The 20,093-nt window shown below is 41.8% G+C and overlaps 1 protein-coding gene across 1 annotated transcript in view; it reads right to left on the bottom strand.

Annotated features, from left to right (window-relative positions):
* Nucleotides 1–20,093, bottom strand: part of SLC26A5 (solute carrier family 26 member 5) — a 72,614-nt gene that overhangs the window by 12,204 nt on the left and 40,317 nt on the right. The window contains exons 10-15 of the mRNA XM_089685553.1: nt 17,463–17,576; nt 14,969–15,046; nt 12,922–13,017; nt 11,384–11,490; nt 5,623–5,692; nt 2,136–2,228 (exon numbers count right to left, since the gene is read on the bottom strand). Of these exons, the coding sequence (XP_089541679.1) occupies nt 2,136–2,228; nt 5,623–5,692; nt 11,384–11,490; nt 12,922–13,017; nt 14,969–15,046; nt 17,463–17,576 (558 nt within the window). The remainder of the gene's footprint in view (nt 1–2,135; nt 2,229–5,622; nt 5,693–11,383; nt 11,491–12,921; nt 13,018–14,968; nt 15,047–17,462; nt 17,577–20,093) is intronic.

Below are 20,093 nucleotides of genomic sequence, written 5' to 3'. Positions count from 1 at the left end.
TAAACAAATCTTTTGGAATAATGGCCAGATGTGTTTTTGAAAAATTTAGCTGGACTTGGATGTTTTCCTTCATAAGAAAAGGTTTCCGTCTTGCCACTCTAGCCCAGACATATGAAGACTACGGGAGATTGTTGTCACATGTACCACACAGCCAGTACTTGCCAGATATTCCTGCAGCTCCTTTAATGTTTCTGTAGGCCTCTCGGCAGCCTCCCAGACCAGATTCCTTCTCGTCTTTTCATCAATTTTGGAGGGATTTCCAGTTCTTGGTAATGTCACTGTTGCGTCATATTTTCTCCACTTGATGATTGTCTTCACTGTGTTCCATGGTATATTTAATGGCAGGTATGCACTGACTCCTATTTAACATGATTTTGAATGTGATTGCTCAATTCTGAACACAGCTACATCCCCAGTTATAAGAGGGTGTGCACACTTATGCAGCTACATTTTAGTTTTTTTATGTTTACTTCCCTCCCCTAAAAGATTTCAGTTTGTTTTTTAATTGAGTTGTACAGTTTATAGATCACATTAAAAGGTGGAAAAAGTTCTGAAATTTGTATGAATACTTGTGCAAATGCTCCTGATACTTGAAACCGATACCTTTGTAGTGCGATTTGAGCCCATACGAAATGAATTGCATGCAGTTTCCAGCACAGCTCCTGGGTGAACCCAGGCTTGTCACAGTGACTTAGAGCCTGAACTCACACAGGAGCGGACACAGCAGATCACCGATCAACGGAAAGAGCCGAAGATGTCGGCTCGGTCATGTGATCAGCTGTGTCCAATCATAGCTGATAGCATGTAAATAAGGAAATGCCGGTTATCGGCATTTCTCTCCCCACGAGCTGTCACGCTGACAGCTCGAGAGGAGAGGAGAGCCGGTAATCGGCATTCCTCAGAGGGGACATGAACACTGATCATCAGGGCACTGATGATCAGTGTGCCCTGATGATCTGTGTAGCCCCAGCAGTGCCACCTGTCAGTGTCCATCAGTGCCAGCTATCAGTGCTCATCCATGCCACATTTCAGTGCCTACCAGTGCACATCAATGCCACATATCAGTGCCCATCTGAGCTGCCTTTTAGTGTCACCCAGTGCCAGTCAGTGCTACCTATCAATGCCAGTCAGTGCCACCTATCAGTGCTGCCAATAAGTGCCACCTATCAGTGCCAGTCAGTGCTGCCTATCATTGTGCATCAGTGCCGCCTATCAGTGCCACCTAACCGTGCCATATGAGTGCTGCCTGTCAATGCCCACTAGTGCCACCTACCAGTGCCTCCTCAGTGCCACCTATCAGTGTCCATTAGTGCAGCCTATCAGTGCTCGTCAGTGCAGCCTCATTAGCGCACATCAGTGAAGGAGAAAAATCACTTATTTACAAAATTTTATAACAAAAACTAAGAAAAAACTTTTTTTCAAAATTTTCAGTGGTTTTTGGTTTAAAAAAAAATAAAAAACCCAGAGGTGATTAAATACCACCAAAATAAAGCTCTATCTGTCACAAAAAAATGTCATATGGGTACAGTGTTGCATGACCACGCAATTGTCATTCAAAGTGCAACAGCACTGAAAGCTGGAAATTGGCCTGGGCAGGAAGGGGGTATAAGTGCCCTGTAGGCAAGTGGTTAAAAAACATAAGGAAGATCATTTCTGCACAGCTGTGGGACATCAGTTCTTACTACAAGAATAATTCTCTTTGACACAAAAGTAATGGTATAAATGTGAACTTCAGCTTTCTAAATCACTATTCAACACTTTGACTTCCCCTCCAATTCCATAGCCCTCTCCCTGCCTTATCTCACCAGCTATTCAAGTGTAATTACCATTGCTGTGTACTGTACGTTTGTGAGGTTTTTTGTTCCCTCTTAGATAATGTCTTATTAACACTCCGCTAAAACGGTGTGCATTAGTACTGCTTGGACCTTAATGAAGGGGGCACAACCCAAAACTTGTCCTGAAAAATTGGATGTTATTGCAAATTTTTAAAAAAGTATCACAAGCAGTTTTCAATTGTTTCTGTCGGCTATGAACACTGAAAAAAATCAGCAGAGCAGGTTACTATGTCCTATGCAATCTCTATCACTCATTTCTTACAGCACAAGTTAGGTAAAAAGGAGATCTAATACTCTTACCTTTTTTCTCAAAGCAGAAACATAAAGGTCACTGTTTGCAAAGTACAAGGATGTGTTGGCCTGAAAAATCTTCATACCAGGGATTTCTTTGGTCTAGAAAACAACATATTCATCAAAGAAGAATAGTAGCAAACATATAGAGGACTGGGCAACATAGTGTACTTTTAAATGATTAGAAAACCTTGCAATATACATAAAAAAAAATCACCCCATAACATATTATACATTACTATAAATATATATATATATGTGTTCTGCTGTGTCAAGTGGACACAGGGGGTCACAGACCATACCCCCTAAGGCAAGTGGATGGATATCAAAGTATGTTCACCTGGGATAAGACAGGACCCGCCAAGCTGTATTATTACAATAGACTGGGTGGGATGCAGCAGGCTATTCTATTTTGCTGACATTTCATTGCAGCAATTGAAAATGGTACTCAGTAGTTTGTATGGCCCCCACGTGCTTGTATGCATGCCTGACAACGTCGGGGCATGCTCTTAATAAGACGACGGATTTCGTCCTGGGGTATTTCCTCCCAGATCTGGACCAGGGCATTACTGAGCTCCTGGACAGTCTGAGGTACAACCTGGCGGCGTCAGATGGACCGAAACATGATATCCCAGAGGTGTTAAATTGGATTTAGGTCAGGCGAGTGTGGGGGCCATTCAATGGTATCAATCCTTTCATACTCCAGGAACTGTATGGGCATCGTCATGCACCACGAGAAATCCAGGACCATTGCACCAGCGCAGGGTCTGACAAGGATTTGATCCCGATACCTAATGGCAGTCAGAGTGCCATTGTCTAGCCTGTAGAGGTCTGTGAGTTCCTCCATGGATATGCCTCCCCAGACTATCACTGACCCACCACCAAAATGGTCATGTTGAACGATGTTACAGGCAGCATAACATTCTCCAAGGCTTCTCCAGACCCTTTCATGTCTGTCACATGTGCTCAGGGTGAACCTGCTCTCATCTGTGAAAAGCACAGGGTGCCAGTGGTGGACCTACCAATTCTGGTGTTCAATGGCAAATGCCAATCGAGCTCTGTGGTGCCAGACAGTGAGCACAGAATGTTGGGCCCTCAGGTCACCCTCATAAAGTCTGTTTCTGATTGTTTGGTCAGAGACATTCACATCAGTGGCCTGCTGGCGGTCATTTTGTAGAGCTCTGGCGGTGCTCATCCTTGCACAATGGAGCAGATCCTGCTGATGGGTTAAGGACCTTCTACGGCCCTGTCCAGCTCTCCTAGAGTAACTGCCTGTCTCCTGGAATCTCCCACATGCTCTTGAGACTGTGCTGGGATACACAGCAAACCTTCTGGCAATGGCATGTAATGATGTGCCATCCTGGAGGAGTTGGACTGCCTGTGCAACCTCTGTAGGGTCCAGGTATTACCTCACGCTATCAGTAGTAACACCGACCCTAGCCAAATGCAAAACTAGTGGAAAAACGGTCAGAAAAGAGGAGTAGGGAGAAAAATGTCAGTGGCCTCCACCTGCAAAACCCATTCCTGTTTTAGGAGTTGTCTCATTGTTGCCCATCTAGTGCACCTGTTAATTTCAACAACACCAAAGCAGTGGAAACTGATTGACAACCCCCTCTGCTACTGAACTGACCAGATCAATATCCCAGGAGTTTAATTGACTTGATGCTATACTCTGATTAAAAAGTGTTCCTTTAATTCTTTTGAACAGTGTACATACATAGGTGAACTAAAGGTTCTTTATTTTGTATTTGCTTACAGCTCAGCTTAAAGCATCTGTAAATACGTTGCTTGCTTGTCATTTGTACCTACTGTGTAGCCGTTTGCTGCTATGCTTTAAATAAGGCGTGTCCAACCTTTTGATTTTCCTGGCCCACACTGGAAGAAGAGAAATGGTCTTACGCCACACTAAAATACATTAATAATAGGGAGAGCTGATAAGCCGAAAAACTCGGGCAGATCACAATAAATTTTCAAGGTGCTCATCAGATATTTTGGTTCCAATTTTGCTCTTCGTGTGCTTCATCCTTGAAAATAGTTGCACGCTGATTGGAGAGTGGGATATTTTTCTTCAGGAAGATAAAACTTATAAAAGTACAGTACAGAGACACTCTCAATTTTTCTTCAGTTGCATTTGTTTGCGGAGTGTAAATGCATTTTTACATAAAAAAAAAGTCAACATTTTAAATGAAGTTTACGATTTTGTGTTGGGCCGCATGCAGCCCGTAGGCCTCAAGTGAGACACCCCCTGCTTTAACCACCTCCCGCCCGCCATATAGCAATATGACGGACGCAAGGCGGTTCTCTCGTTCTAACTGCACATGCGCGCCTCCTGGAGCGCGGTGATCGGCGGTGCGCTGTGTCCCTCGGACACAGCGGATCACTGAATCACGGAAAGAGCCGAAGAGGTCAGTTCGGTCATGTGATCAGCTGTGTCCAATCACAGCTGATCACATGTAAACAGGGTAATGCCGGTAATCTGCATTGCTCTCTGAGGAGAGGAGAGCTGGTAATCGGCTTTCCGCGGAGGGGACATGTACACAGATCATCAGAGCACTGATGATCAGTGTGCCCTGATTATCTGTGTAGCCCCAGCAGCGCCACCTGTCAGTGTCCAACAGTGCCAAATCTCAGTGCTCATCCATGCCACCAGCCAGTGCCCATCAGTGCCACCTATCAGTGCCCATCTGAGCTGCCTTTCAGTGCCACCTATCAATGCCAGTCAGTGCCGCCTATCAGTGTGCATCAGTGCCGCCTATCAGTGTGCATCAGTGCCGCCTATCAGTGTGCATCAGTGCCGCCTATCAGTGTGCATCAGTGCCGCCTATCAGTGTGCATCAGTGCCGCCTATCAATGTGCATCAGTGCCGCCTATCAGTGTGCATCAGTGCCGCCTATCAGTGTGCATCAGTGCCGCCTATCAGTGCCATATATGAGTGCTGCCTTTCAGTGCCCATCAGTGATGCCTGTCAATGCCCATCAGGGCCACCTACCAGTGCCTTCTTATCAGTGCCACCTATCAGTGCAGCTTATCAGTGCCCATGACTGCAGCCTCATTAGCGCACATCAGTGAAGGAAAAAAATCACTTATTTACAAAATTTTCTAACAAAAACTAAGAAAAAACATTTTTTTTTCAAAGTTTTCAGTGGTTTTTGGTTTAAGAAAAAATAAAAAAACCTAGAGGTAATTAAATACCACCAAAATAAAGCTCTGTCACAAAAAAAAAAAAAATGATAAAAATTTCATATGGGTACAGTGTTGTATGACCGCGCAATTGTCATTCAAAGTGCAACAGCGCTGAAAGCTGGAAAATGGCCTGGGCAGGAAGGCGGTATAAGTGCCCTGTAGGCTAGTGGTTAAATAAAAGAAAGAAAACAGTCATGCTTACAGGATGATTGTTACATTGTTGCATCGAACTGTGAATCTCATTGTAATTGTTCACAAAACTCATAAAAAAAGTCCACAAATTAAACATGAATTTTAAAGATGACATATATACCTCCTCATATTCCTCTACATCACAGTATATGTCTGTATTTGGAATCTGTCCTAGGATTCTGTACTCTGAACTAAAAAAAAAAAAAAAAATCAATTATATAATAATGTTACCTAGGTCAATCAACATATTAGAAAATCAAAAATGTATAAGCATATATATCACAAAAAACATTATCAATACTTCACCTACATCTGACAACATTTTATTATTATTATTATACAGTATTAGTATACAGCCAATAGTTCGCTCAGCGCTGTACATTACAAAGGGGGACAGAACATGTGACAGAACAATACCAATACAATGCAAAACATGAGGGGATTGAGGGCCCTGCTCTTTCGAGCTTACAATCTAGGAGGGAGGGGGTGGTGGCACAGGAGGAGATAGCTGTGGGGGATGGAGTGGTAGGAAGAGTGGAGGAGGTCGGCAAGTTAGCAGGGGGTGGGGTAGGCTTTCCTGAAGAGATGGGTTTTCAGGGTGCGCCTAAAGGAGAGGAGAGTAGGTGATAATCTGATGGGTTGGGGCAGGGAGTTCCAGAGGATGGGTGACACCCTGGAGAAGTCCTGGAGGCAGGCATGGGAGGAGGAGACCAGGGAACTAGAGAGAAGGAGGTCTTGTGAGGAGCGGAGTGTGCGTGCTGGGTGGTACTTGGATATTAGGTCAGTGATGTAGTTCGGGGCAGTGTGGTGGACGGCTTTGTACGTCATCATTAGGATTTTGAATTTGATCCGTTGCGCAATCGGAAGCCAGTGGAGGGATTGGCAGAGGGGGGTGGCGGAGATGGAGCGGTTGGAAAGGTGAATGAGTCTGGCTGCCGTATTCAGGATCGACTGAAGCGGGGATAGCCAGCGGCGAGGCAGGCCAGTGAGGAGGGAGTTGCAATAATCGAGTTGTGATATGATGAGGGAGTGGATGAGCTGTTTAGTGGTTTCTGGGGTTAGGAACGTGCGGATTTTTTGCGATGTTGCGGAGGTGGAGTCTGCACGAGTTTGTTAAAGATTGGACTTGGGGCTGGAAGGATAGATCGGAGTCCAGAATGACACCAAGTACTCTGGCCTGCGGGGCGGGTTTGATGGTGGCATTGTTGGACATGATGAAGAAGTCAATGGGGGGTGGTGTCCGGGCTGGGGGGGAAGACAAGAAACTCGGTCTTGGAGAGGTTCAGTTTAAGGAAGTGGAGCGACATCCAGTCTGATATGTCGCTCAGTAGGTGTGTGATTTGGGCAGAGACTGAGGGGGTGAGGTGGGGGGGTTGAGAGATAGATTTGTGTGTCGTCGGCATAGAGGTGGTAATTGAAGCCGTGAGAGTGTATGAGTTGGCCAAGGGAGGAGGTGTAGATGAAGAAGGGGCCCTAGGACGGAGCCTTGAGGGACCCCAACAGAGAGGGGGAGTGAGGGGGAGGTGGTAGCATTATAGGTAATGCTGAAAGAGCGTTGTGACAAGTAGGATGAGAGCCAGGAGAGAGCAGAATCTCTGAGGCCAAGGGAGTGTAGTTTTTTGAGGAGGAGGGGATGGTCGACAACATAACAGATAATGAAAAGAAAATGTATAAGTATGTACATTATAACACCAAATTTTAGGAGATTAAGAAGCCTTTAACATGTCATTTCAGCAAGTATGATTTCATATTGCCCATTTCTACAACGCTCCCAACATCTGCTAATCGTAGTTCTCAAGTCCTAATATCCACATGGCAGACAAACAAATTTGTTGGGAGAAAGTGGAACGCAGTAGGAAAATTTACTCCCATGATAAGAAGTAAGTCACTCAGCATGAAGTGAGCCACTGTGTTCAGAGTACATCCATTCTGTCTGTTTCCCTTAGACCACATCTAAAACAAGGCTTTGTTGAGGACAACACATAGGGGTTATTTACTAGTTGCTCCTTAGCTTAGTAAATGATGGGAAGCTCTGCCAACTTCCATCATCCAAACATGTGCAAGCAAAAATGCATTTTTTTTCATTTATCTTGCATGTGATTTGGTATTCTTTGCAATGTAAAGCTTCATCTAATTCACTAAGCTCTGGAGCAACTGCACTTGCAAAGTGCAGTCTATCTGCCTTTAGTAAATCCACCCTATAATTTACAGTTTCTAACATCTCATTCTACAAATACTAGGTGCCTGTTTAATTTTACTTTTCTGATCTGCATAATTGTTCCAATGTCAAAGACCTAATATGGTCCTGTGGCTATACTAGGTCAGTGATGTCAAACATTTTCACTCCTTTGTGCACATCAGTTGCAGGGCAAGGGAATCCTCTGTCCACAGCTCAATGGTCAAAGAATAACAGCTAACTTAAGGGTTCAGACCAGAACACACACAAGCTCATCTCTACTTCCTCAAACGAAAGCTTTCTAAAACCGAGCTTGTAATATCACCCCCTCTCCCCAAGCCCTCCTCCCTGACTTTTCTATAAAGATCAATATTACAACTAAATCGGTCCTTACCCTCACGCCAGGGTATTAGGTGTAATCCTAGACTCTGATCTCTCCTTTCAGCCCCAAATCCAATCACTGTCAAAATCTTGCAGACTTCACCTCCATATCATCTCTGCAAATTTACCACTTTTTAACTAATGAAACCACCAAGCTCCTCTTTCACTTCCTTGTTATCTCCTGCCGTAACCACTACAATTCCCTTCCATAGGCTTTCCTCTACACTGGCAATCCCCCCCCCTCAGTGCCTACCACCCCACTCTACCAATCCTTCCACTGGCTAACAATTGTCCAGCAAACTAATTTCAAAATACTAACATAAAATGCCATCCATAACTGCCCCGAACTACCAATCTGGTCTCAAAAGATCACCCAAACTGTCCTCTCCACTCCTCCCAACACCTCCTGCTCTCTAGTCTCTTCCTCCCATGTCTGTCACCAGGAACCTCTGGAACTCTCTATTTCAATCTACCTGGCTAACCTGTATATCTTTAGGCCATCTCAGTAAACCTCTCTCTTCAGGGTAGCCTATCCCACCTCCACCTAACAATTGAAATTTTTCCATCAAGTCATCCATCACAGTGTAATGCAGGCCATAGACGGGTCGTTTATTGGCCGAATTTTCGTCCGATCGAAAAATCAGTTGATATTCACACCCTTAGTGGGGCAATGTCATCGGCTGATTTTCGCGGTTCTTCTCGTTTCTTTTTATCGGTCATGCTGGAAAATCCACGAAAAACGGACGTTTTTCGTAAGCACTGGTGGCAGCAATGACTGATTTTTTGTTTATCGGCCGACAATTCGGCCGATAAACGTCCCGTCTATGGCCTGCATTACCTTTTGTATCGCTTATCACTTGCCCACCCTATTAGATAGTAAGCTCCTATGAGCTGGACCCTCTTGTATTTTATTGTATTGTTACTGTACTGTCTCCCTTTATATTGTAAAGCACTGTGCAAACTGTTGGCGCTATATAAATCCTGAACAATAATACTTATCTCTGGGGAAAACGGCAATGATCAGACAAGGTTTTCTAACCCAACTGCCAATTTTCTCTAGATCTGTCAAACTGAAATATCTACTGATGTTAAATATAAGATCATTGCACAATCTAATAAAAATTAGCCAGTGACTATTCAGTTTGCTGAGTTAAGCAGGCCAAATGGTAATACGGAGCAAAATGTAGACCTCTGGCTCCATATAGAGCTCAGCAAACAATGTATCTGCTTGTGTGTGGATCATTTAGGTGTCAGAATAGTCCGTTATGCAGGCCATATATGGTTCGAATTCCGAATGATTTTTCGTCCGAAAATCGAAAACGTTATTCGCCGAGTAATCCGATGGTGCCATCAATGATTTCGAAAATCGGCCGACCAAGTCATAAAGTTCACTCCATATAACAGGCAAAACGTCTGTTCCTTCCAGGTCACGGCTCATGCACAGTCAGGTCCATAAATATTGGGACATCGACACAATTCTAACATTTTTGGCTCTATACACCACCATAATGGATTTGAAATGCAACGAACAAGATGTGCTTTAACTGCAGAATGTCAGCTTTAATTTAAGGGTATTTGCATCCAAATCAGGTGAATGGTGTAGGAATTACAACAGTTTGCATATATGCCTCCCACTTGTTAAGGGACCAAAAGTAATAGGACAATTGGCTTCTCAGCTGTTCCATAGCCAGGTGTGTGTTATTCCCTCATTATCCCAATTACAATGAGCAGATAAAAGGTCCAGAGTTCATTTCAAGTTTGCATTTCGAATCTGTTACTGTCAACTCTCAAGATGAGATTCAAAGAGCTGTCACTATCAGTGAAGCAAGCCATCATTAGGCTGAAAAAACAAAACAAACCCATCAGAGAGATAGCAAAAACATTAGGCATGGCCAAAACAACTGTTTGGAACATTCTTAAAAAGAAGGAATGCACCGGTGAGCTCAGCAACACCAAAAGACCCGGAAGACCACGGAAACCAACTGTGGTGGATGACCGAAGAATTCTTTCCCTGGTGAAGAAAACACCCTTCACAACAGTTGGCCAGATCAAGAACACTCTCCAGGAGGTAGGTGTATGTGTGTCAAAGTCAACAATCAAGAGAAGACTTCACCAGAGTGAATACAGAGGGTTCCCCACAAGATGTAAACCATTGGTGAGCCTCAAAAACAGGAAGGCCAGATTAAAGTTTGCCAAACGACATCTAAAAAAGCCTTCACAGTTCTGGAACAACATCCTATAGACAGATGAGACCAAGATCAACTTGTACCAGAGTGATGGGAAGGGAAGAGTATGGAGAAGGAAAGGAACTGCTCATGATCCTAAGCATACCACCTCATCAGTGAAGCATGGAGGTGGTAGTGTCATGGCGTGGGCATGTATGGCTGCCAATGGAACTGGTTCTCTTGTATTTATTGATGATGTGACTGCTGACAAAAGCAGCAGAATGAATTGTGAAGTGTTTCGGGCAATATTATCTGCTCATATTCAGCCAAATGCTTCAGAACTCATTGGACGCCGCTTCACAGTGCAGATGGACAATGACCCAAAGCATACTGCAAAAGAGCAACCAAAGAGTTTTTTTAAGGGAAAGAAGTGGAATGTTATGCAATGGCCAAGTCAATCACTTGACCTGAATCCGATTGAGCATGCATTTCACTTGCTGAAGACAAAACTGAAGGGAAAACGCCCCAAACAGGAACTGAAGACAGCTGCAGTAGAGGCCTGGCAGAGCATCACCAGGGATGAAACCCAGCGTCTGGTGATGTCTATGCGTTCCAGACTTCAGGCTGTAATTGACTGCAAAGGATTTGCAACCAAGTATTAAAAAGTGAAAGTTTGATTTACGATTATTATTCTGTCCCATTACTTTTGGTCCCTTAACAAGTGGGAGGCACATATGCAAACTGTTGTAATTCTTACATTGTTCACCTGATTTGGATGTAAATACCCTCAAATTAAAGCTGACAGTCTGCAGTTAAAGCAAATCTTGTTCGTTTCATTTCAAATCCATTATGGTGGTGTATAGAGCCAAAAATGTTAGAATTGTGTCGATGTCCCAATATTTATGGACTGGACTGTATTCTTTTCAAAAAAAATATCGTACAATTCGACCATCAATGAGTCGAAAATCATGAATTTTCCAACATGCCCGATCACCAAAAAGGGTAGGAACCACGAAAATCGGTCGGTGCCATTGACCCACTCGGCCGATTATTCTTGGGTCCAATTTTCGGATGAAAAATCGGTCGGATTTCGACCCATGTATGGCTGGCCATAGTCATAAGCAAAAAAAAAAAAGTTAAGGAGAACATCACATACAAACCTTTGTGTGCGGTAGATTACTGTTAAAATGGCAAAGGCCACTGCAACAATCAACCCATAATCCAGACCAAGGGAAACTGATGCCAGAAAGGATACCACCCAGATACTCTAAAAAGGGATACAGAAGGCATTTTACAGTTTAAACTATAATGCAGTTTTCTTTGAAACATGAACTGTGAATAATCAAATGTTTTTATATTAAGAAATGTGTAGCATGCAAGACTGTTGCAAATCATTTAGAAATTGCTGCAAGATTATTGATTACAGTGGATCATATATGGATACGGTGAATACAGATCATTAAATATCCAATAATCTCTCGAGGGCCTGTGTCAACGGGCTTTTGTTTGGTTTTAAACAGGTTTTGCATACAAGCGGTTTGGGGATACACAACCCAATTAAAAATGTTCAAATGCATTCTGAATGCTCTCAGAAGTTTGTCAAACTGATGTCATCAGCACAAGCCCAAAGCCTTTCAACCCAGGCCCTAAATGTTTCGGATATAATGCCTTTCCGTTCAGGCTTATGGATTTGACCAAGCACATTCATGGCCATGGATATATCCATGATGAAAATAAAACTGCACAATAACATTGTACAAGACTGATCAAACGTCTTTTAGATTAAAAATCTCTGGGTACCATTCTCAATTAACAGTCCACTATTTTAAAAAAAAAAAATACAAATCTCGAGTAGAAAAATCACCCTTGTAAACTTGCATAACCAAGGCATTCAGAAGCAAGACCAGGTAAACTAGAATCTGTAACAGGCATGAAAAATTACTGTTGCAACAGTTCAAAGTGAAGTACCACAAATTACTAACTAACAGCATGGCAAGACAACATTTGCAGCAAATGCCACTGCTGTGCTCAATGTGTGTATTTTTCAGTGTTATCAGCATGCTCCTTTTCCCAGCCCTTACAACATCTCTTTGCTATGCTTTAATATCTAAGCCCGTTCTAATAAAGCCAAGCTGTTTTTGATTCTTAAGGCAATTAATAAATGTCAATATGGTTTTCAAAGGACAAAATTAGAAAAACAGCAGCACCAATGAGCTTACAATCTAGGTAGGGTACCTGAGGCAAAGGGAGATAAAGTGACTTGCCCAAGGTCACACGGAGCTGGTTTTGAAACCAGGATGCCTGGTTCACAGTCCAGTGCTGTAGAGCCACTCCTCCTCCCTAAGACAATCTGCATAAATAAATGTTAGTTTTTGTGAGGTTTCTATTGCTTAGCTAGAATACTCCAAACTAATATATTAGGATGGTTAGTTTAAACATTTTATGGTTGTACAAATATTTTGCATTAGCTACTAGCGAAACAAAATATAGCCTACAAAATGTATGAGTGTTTGAAAAGAAACTATGAATTTAAGTAATTCTTGTCACCATGTTCGAATATTTTAAGCTTAAAAAAATTACTTTAACAAAAAAAAAAAAAAGAAGAACAAAAACAGATTTGATGTCAAAGTTCACGGCTTAAAACTCTAAGTAAAATAAAATGGTTTAGGCTATGTTGTTAATTCATTTTCGCACATACCAGTTCTAATCTGCTTGTTCTCCATAAATGTGGGATGTCTGCAAATTGCTTGAACATTCCTTTTAGGTTTACCATCACAATGGCAGCCAATACCGTCTGTAACAAAATAGCATTTTTTTATACAAATCAGTTTCTTTGCATCTTAAGTCAGAAACACCGGTATATTTATGAAATATTGGTTTCCACTTTCATTAAAGCATATCAAATACAGTTTATCCCAGATCAGCTATAGTGCTTATAAAAGGAATTAAAACAGGAGGAGTGAGGCAGGTGAAACATTTGATACAAACTGCAGTATTCAGTAAAAAGGCGATTCAACCTTAAAGCTGAACTCCACGCATATATAAAAGACACAAATTAATGATGGTCTATATTATTACATTATTAATTGTATTTTGTACATGCAAGCAGTGCAAGTACCTGAATTTGACTTGGTATTAGCCTCTTGCAGTCCCTGTACAGCAGAACATCAAGAAGGGGAAGGAGAAGCAGCAAAATGAGCAAATTAGTTGTGCTGCAATGGAAGAAGGATAGTAGGAGAGAGCAAACTAACAGAGATGAGCTCATTAGTGTGCTGCTTTTCCTTTCACTGTCCAGTCACTGGCTGGGGAAGGGGAGGAGATCTGTAAGTCTAAGTAAACTGCACCAAAGTAAAATAAAGTCACTTCTACTGCCAGAGAAGGGTTATGATTTGTGGCAGTGCTGTGCAAAATCTCAGAACTAGATGGACAGAAATAAAAAAAACAAAAGAAGTCATTTGTTGCAATCCAGACAAAGCAACAGGTCAGCTAAGGTGTATGTAAATGCAAATTTTGTTCTTCAGTTTAATATAGAGTGGTGAAAGGTTAAGCTGGCCATACACGGTTTAAATAAACCAGACAAAATTAACTTAGTGGGTGGCCTAGTCGGCCCCCTCCCTCCTGATTTGAAAAATTGGAGTGGGTTGAAAACGGTCAACAAAACTGTGGCTGCATCTAATATATTGCAGCCACTGTTCAGGTACTGACTGCACAGCTCAATCTCAGTCCTGTTAAGACTGAGATTGAGCTCTGCAGTGACAATTGCAGCAGTTGTTTTATTATTCTTGGTCATAATCCTGCGCAATTTCCTTTTGTAGCTTTTGGTGAGTTGACCATGGTGGCCGCACTTATGTTTATCAGATGATGATTCTGAAAACTGGATATGCTGTCAAAACCTTTGTTATTGTACCTTGTGACATGACAAATAAATTAGCAACTTCAGTCTCAGAGCCACCAGCTAAATGGACACAAAAAATTGCCCTCTTTGAAGCTCAGTAAGCTCTACGTGACTCCATATTACTAGCAGTGCATGCAGCGAATGACAAAAGGAAGCAAAAGAAGATTACTTCACTTCCAAACATGAAACAAGTCTTCACTTTCATACCTGCAAATCATGTGGTGTTTCCATTTTTTTGTCTAACTCCTGTATTTTGACAGCCATTGGTGCCACCCAGTAATCTCCTGTACAAATACAGTAATCTCAAGCACACTGTGAGGTTTATTTACTAAAGCTGGAGAGTGCAAAATCAGGCTAATTTCTGCATAGAAGCCAATCAGCTTCCAGGTTTTATTGCCAAAGCTTAATTGAACAAGCTGAAGTTTGAAGCCAATTTGTTTCTATGCAGAAGTGAGCCCAAATTTGCTCTTTTCACCAAATTGAGAAACCAACTGTGTTCTCCAGAAAGTATATAATACAGCTGACCATTACATAAACAATGAAAAAAATGTTCTTTTGTTAGTCAAGAATAACGTGTAAAACCACATGCATTTAACTGAACTCTTCACATGTATACAAGTGGCCTTTTGACCCTTTTAAAAATGTTTTCCATGCTGTATTATACACGCACATGTACAGGGCCCACTCAACTAAATGTAATTGCATCTATTGTAAACTAAACCCATATGCTGGTGTGCATTACAACACTAGAAAACACACAAAATATCACATCAAAATGCCTGCAAAAGAATGGTCACAAAATATTTGCATTTTGTACAGATCAGGTCCAGGAGTTGTTCAATTTCCATACCTGAGGTAACGGTTCAAATAGATATCCAATAACCAGTATGACCAACAGTACCATAAAGGAGGACAGCAAACCTGCAATCTAGAAGATAGCATTTACAGTCACTGTTAAATAGTGTTGAAATAAGGGTGCCTAAATATATAAGCAATTGTTGAAATGTTATTTCCTGCAAATTGATTTACAATTGTAACGTCTGCAACAGACTGTTATGAATAATTTCCCTCACACACTTAAAGAAACCTCCCCCATGATGTGGTGGTGGTGTGTTTGTGTGAGAGTGGGGTAGAGGGGCTTAGCTATTGAAATACCAGCCTGTACAACAGATGTGCCGATGTGATGTCCACAAGCGGGCTACACGTTTTTTGTTAACTGGAACCAAAAAAAGAAAGCTTTTCAATTCCAATCATAATACACAGGATGAGTACTGTGCACAGTAGCAATTTCTAAAATGTTAAGGCCTGCGTTTACCTAAAGTGAACCTTTGTCTGGAATTCTACCTGAAAAATAGCAGTGGACCTCTTGGTATGCGAGTATGGCTAGACACTCCTGTGACATCTAAAGCTCAGCTACCTCTGACTGTGATCTTAGGAGATTTGGATGTCACTTCTAGGTTGCCGTCTATTCTCCATGCTGGAGGCTCTGACAAGAGGAAGCAAAGCCCTGTTTCTACAAAGATGGCCACCTCCACACACACAGACATAGTGCAGGTAAGCACAACAAGACAAGTTACTGAAAGGAAAAAAAAAACCAAAATCAGCAGCAAGTGAAGCACAGCCAATACTGGTGAGTAGTCCTTTGCCCTTTGTCTGCCTTTTATTTGAGGAAACAGCATCTAGAGCTTAATTCATTCATAAAATGAGAGAACAATTAGTGTGTAGTGCAAATAATTTTCATGTGTGCATTCTAAAAGTTTCAGAAAAGAACCATGAATCAAGTAAAAAGTAATAGCCATCCCTTCTCGAAGGACCAATAGACCTGTAGGTTCATAAAAACAGAGATAAGACTGTGTGAATAGATATTATGTCTGTCTATATTCTTGCCCACCTACATCAGGGGCATTTTCTGAAAGCAGTGGACCTGTGTGCAAGGCCCTTCTGCTTGAGAAAAACATAGTAGTAGTAGTAAGTGGTAGGTGGTGCAGAGTTCAGGGGTCAATAGTAAGTAGCCCTCTATCCCAAAAAACAGACACACAGCCCTCCGCCCTGTACAGCTTACCATTATCTCTGGGTTGTGATTCCCTTTGTCCGCAGCACAGGCACTCTTCTTTCTTTTCCCTAGGTCTGGCAGGCAGGGCTTAAAGGACTATGATTGGCCTTAGGTGTGGCCACTTACAGTCCACCTCTCCTTGGAAACAAGGACCTGCCCCTAGCAGTAGACCAACACCGATCTACCCCAGTTGAGCTCAGGTGTGTTCAGACACATGCTGCTGTGGGGCGGGAATACCTCCACCACCTATGATTAGCTGTCAGCTTTGACAGCTTCCCAAGATTGGGCAGGATACCATTCATGTCCAAATATGTCAGATTTCATCTGGGAGAGATCGGTGTTGATCTAATATGAACGCAATGTATAAAGACACAATGGGGCCCCTGCACACATTGCACCCATAGAGGATACGCCACTGAGCTATGTCTAATCGCTGTTTAATGGATATCATGACCCTGCTTTACATGTTAGCTCTTTTATGCTGGAAAATTGAATATAAATTAAGACAAAAATGAAAAGAGCATGTAAAATAGTTTTTGTGCAGTATATCAACATAGGTGGTCTCACTGCATCAGGAGCAGGAGAATTTACTACCCAACTTGTCCTGAAATAAACAAGGCATAATTCACCTGGATACAAGAAGTAGTTGCTATGATATGTAGTGTTACTAACACATGCCAAAGTTGCAAAACTATGCTCAGGAGTTAGGATTTGTTTTACCCTTTGTCATGAAGGATCAACATAGTTGTAAAGGAAGACATTTTTTACCTTATTGCATTCTATAAAGTAAGGGAAAAAACCCTTCTGCATGCGGCTCACTAAATACATACCTGTGCCTGATCTCGCTCCAGCGATGTGCACAAGAGTAAAGGCTCTCTTGGCACTCTCATTCCTCATTGCCTCAGATACAGCAGCATTGGCTTCTGCTGCAGAAGGGGTCGGAGCCAAGCCCTGCTCTCTGCGTCTTATAGACACACAGAGCAGGGCTCAGGAGCAAGCGTCCAAGGGGGGGGGGGGGGGTGTAACCAGGAGCACTGGCAGGGGTCCCAAAGAAGGGGAGGACCTGGCTCAGAGTAGGTAAGTATAACATGTTTTTGTTTTGTTTTTTTTAATTAAAGCTTTGCAATCACTTTAAAGATTAACTTACTGGCAAAGCTAAAAATATGTTTTTTTTCTACCTTATTTAATGATATTACAACATGCTGCAAATGAAAACCGAATAAAAGGAATGACAGTCTACACATTACACTGTGGTAAGGAAGAATGGGTATTCTTAACTAATGCCAGTTACCTGTGTATTTCCTCCAGTGCTTTCTTGAACGAGGCTACGAGACATTGAGCATGTCACAGCAAACGTATGAAAGAAAGAACCAATAAAATTGCACATTCCCAATGCAATAAGTTCCTGCAAATTGTAAACAGGTTATTATACTCAATAACATTTCAAAAGCTGTATTTTAGATTAGTAAAGGTTATCTGAATTGACCTCCAGTAATAGAAAATAAACATAGTACTGCAAAGCAAGGTATGAGGGAAATAGGCACACCCCCTACATCACTGTTTAAAGGATAAGTTCATGTCTGGTAACAGGTTACATATTCCACCTGTTTTTAGAGTGGAACATGTAACATGTTCTCATAGCTGCAGCTTCTGCCCACCGCCCCCACTCCCTCTGACAGATCGTACAGGGAGACTTCTCCCGTACTGTCAAATTTAAAAGAAAAAAATAAATAAACAAACAAACACGGCCGTACTGGGCTCCACCCACACCATTCATTCACAGACTTTCGTGAATGAATGAACTGCAAGTCCCGACATCCTTAGCACCTGTCAGCTTGTAGTTTTCAGTGAACTACCACACTCTATAGAGTGCCATGGTAGTTCATTGAAGGTTCCTGTCAGAATATCTGCTTGCTTGTACATACCGTATGGCAAGCAGATATTCTGACAGGTCTGCAGACCTGCATGGCATCACCAATCTTCTGATCACTGGTGCAATGCTTTCCAGGCTCCTGTAGGAAAAATAATAAATGCACATTTTTTTTTACCTGCAAAAAAATACGCATTTATAATTTTTGTCTAAAATGTGAACTTATCCTTTAATGCCTGCTTAACATACCTTCATTAACAGATGTGGCAAAAGGGTGTAGCCATGTCTTTGCAAATACTTTCAGAAAGTTAGCATTTACAGGAATTTTATGGACTCTAAATCAACATTCTACTCATAAAGGCGGGAGCTTCCTAGATGGACACAGGAGGAGTTGATGATCTGTCTGGTCCTTCCTCCCCTTCCATTGAGAAATGTTCCTTTCACTGTTTTTACTGTCTGTAACATGATCTGCGAATGGAAATCATGTGACTCAGACTCTCCCCCTTTCACAGTTCGTCTATCATATAACAGATTATGTAGGGAACTTTTCCACTGCAGGTTCCCAAAAGACCTTAAGCGATTTACCACCACAGCACCAAAATGCTAAATCTATGGTTGCCATGCTAAAGCTTTAGCTTCAGCACTTGGGACTCACTGATCTGGAACACATACAGAGAGAATGAATTCTAACACCAATTTACAAAAACACAAATTTATAAAAAGGTGAATTTTTTTGGTAAATATATCTTAATATACATTGAATGATTCTCCACCAATGCATATTTGGTGAATTTCACAGTTATTGATTTATAAGAATGCCCTTAACATTTTTACAATTTTAGTGACGTAAATTATTGCATGGAATCCTATATACTAATAAAGCCCATTCTGATGTACTGCCAGAAAGTGGAGCTTTCACTTCCCAGGATATCCCTACCCGTTTGTAAAGAAGCCTTTTGTTTACAGTGTTCAATACTCAACTTAAGATTTACACACAAATGAATGTGTCAGAGCAGGAACTCATCTCCCTCACCTCCACTTCTATAGGTCCATTTCAATTAGAGATGTGAGGCTGGTTTATTAAAGAAGGAGGAGAATGTTGACTCAAATTGTGTTAATATTCACTTTAATTATCCAATCATGTGTGGAAAAAAAAAAAACAAAAAACAAAAACCCAACAACACAGGACTTTTCTTTTCACATAAATGGAAAACTGAAGCAATATCCATGTCAGATAATCCACAGTGCTCTTGGAATTCTTTGTCATAAATTAAAAGGTTTGTTTGTAAACCAAAGATAAAACCGGATATTACAAATAAACTGGATCAAAAATATTATATTTGTATTTAATCAGTTTTTTTTTATACTGCAAAAAGTTTTGTTAAAAGAGATTTGTTAATTGTTATGACAACCATTTGCAGATTTAAGAAGAAAAACTGGATTTTTTGTTACTTACTATAAAATCCCTTTCTCTGGGTTCATTGACAGACACAGCATCTTTTATTCTTGACCATAGGGTTATATCGCCACCTACAAGAGTAGGACACTAGGCAGAAAAAAAGAAACTCGGCACCACCTATGGACAGTCCTGGCTGACATAAACCCCCTCTCTGCATAGGCAATCCAGTTAGTCACAAGCAGTGTCAGAAAAAATTAGAGGTGTGGGCGTTGTGTCCATCAAACTCAAAGAAAGGGATTTGACAGTGAGTAACAAAAAAATCCTGTTTTCTCATTCTTTCATTGATCGACACAGCTTCTTCTAGTCTCGACCACAGGGACGTCCCAAAGCAGTGCCCAACACGTGAGGGGTGGGAGAAAAAAACAAAAACAAGGTCAACAGGACCTCAAAAGGCACAGAAGAGCCCAACTAGAACCCCCCCCCCCAGGAGGGAACAGAATCTGCATGCCAAACATTGCGGCTAAAACAAGCGTCCAAAGACACCAGGACATCCACCTTGTAAAACGTACTAAAGATGTGCACAGATTACCAGGTTTTCCTTGCAGATTTGACACCTTTGAAGATCTAAGCCTTTCAGGTACATCTTCCTGGAA

The sequence above is a fragment of the Staurois parvus genome, unplaced genomic scaffold (assembly GCF_062004578.1).
Source record: "Staurois parvus isolate SC_StPar_1 unplaced genomic scaffold, SC_StPar_1.0 ptg000019l, whole genome shotgun sequence".
Classification (NCBI taxonomy): Eukaryota; Metazoa; Chordata; class Amphibia; order Anura; family Ranidae; genus Staurois; species Staurois parvus.
Note: the sequence above shows the minus strand (reverse complement) of the source record. Positions and strands in the feature narration are given on the sequence as shown.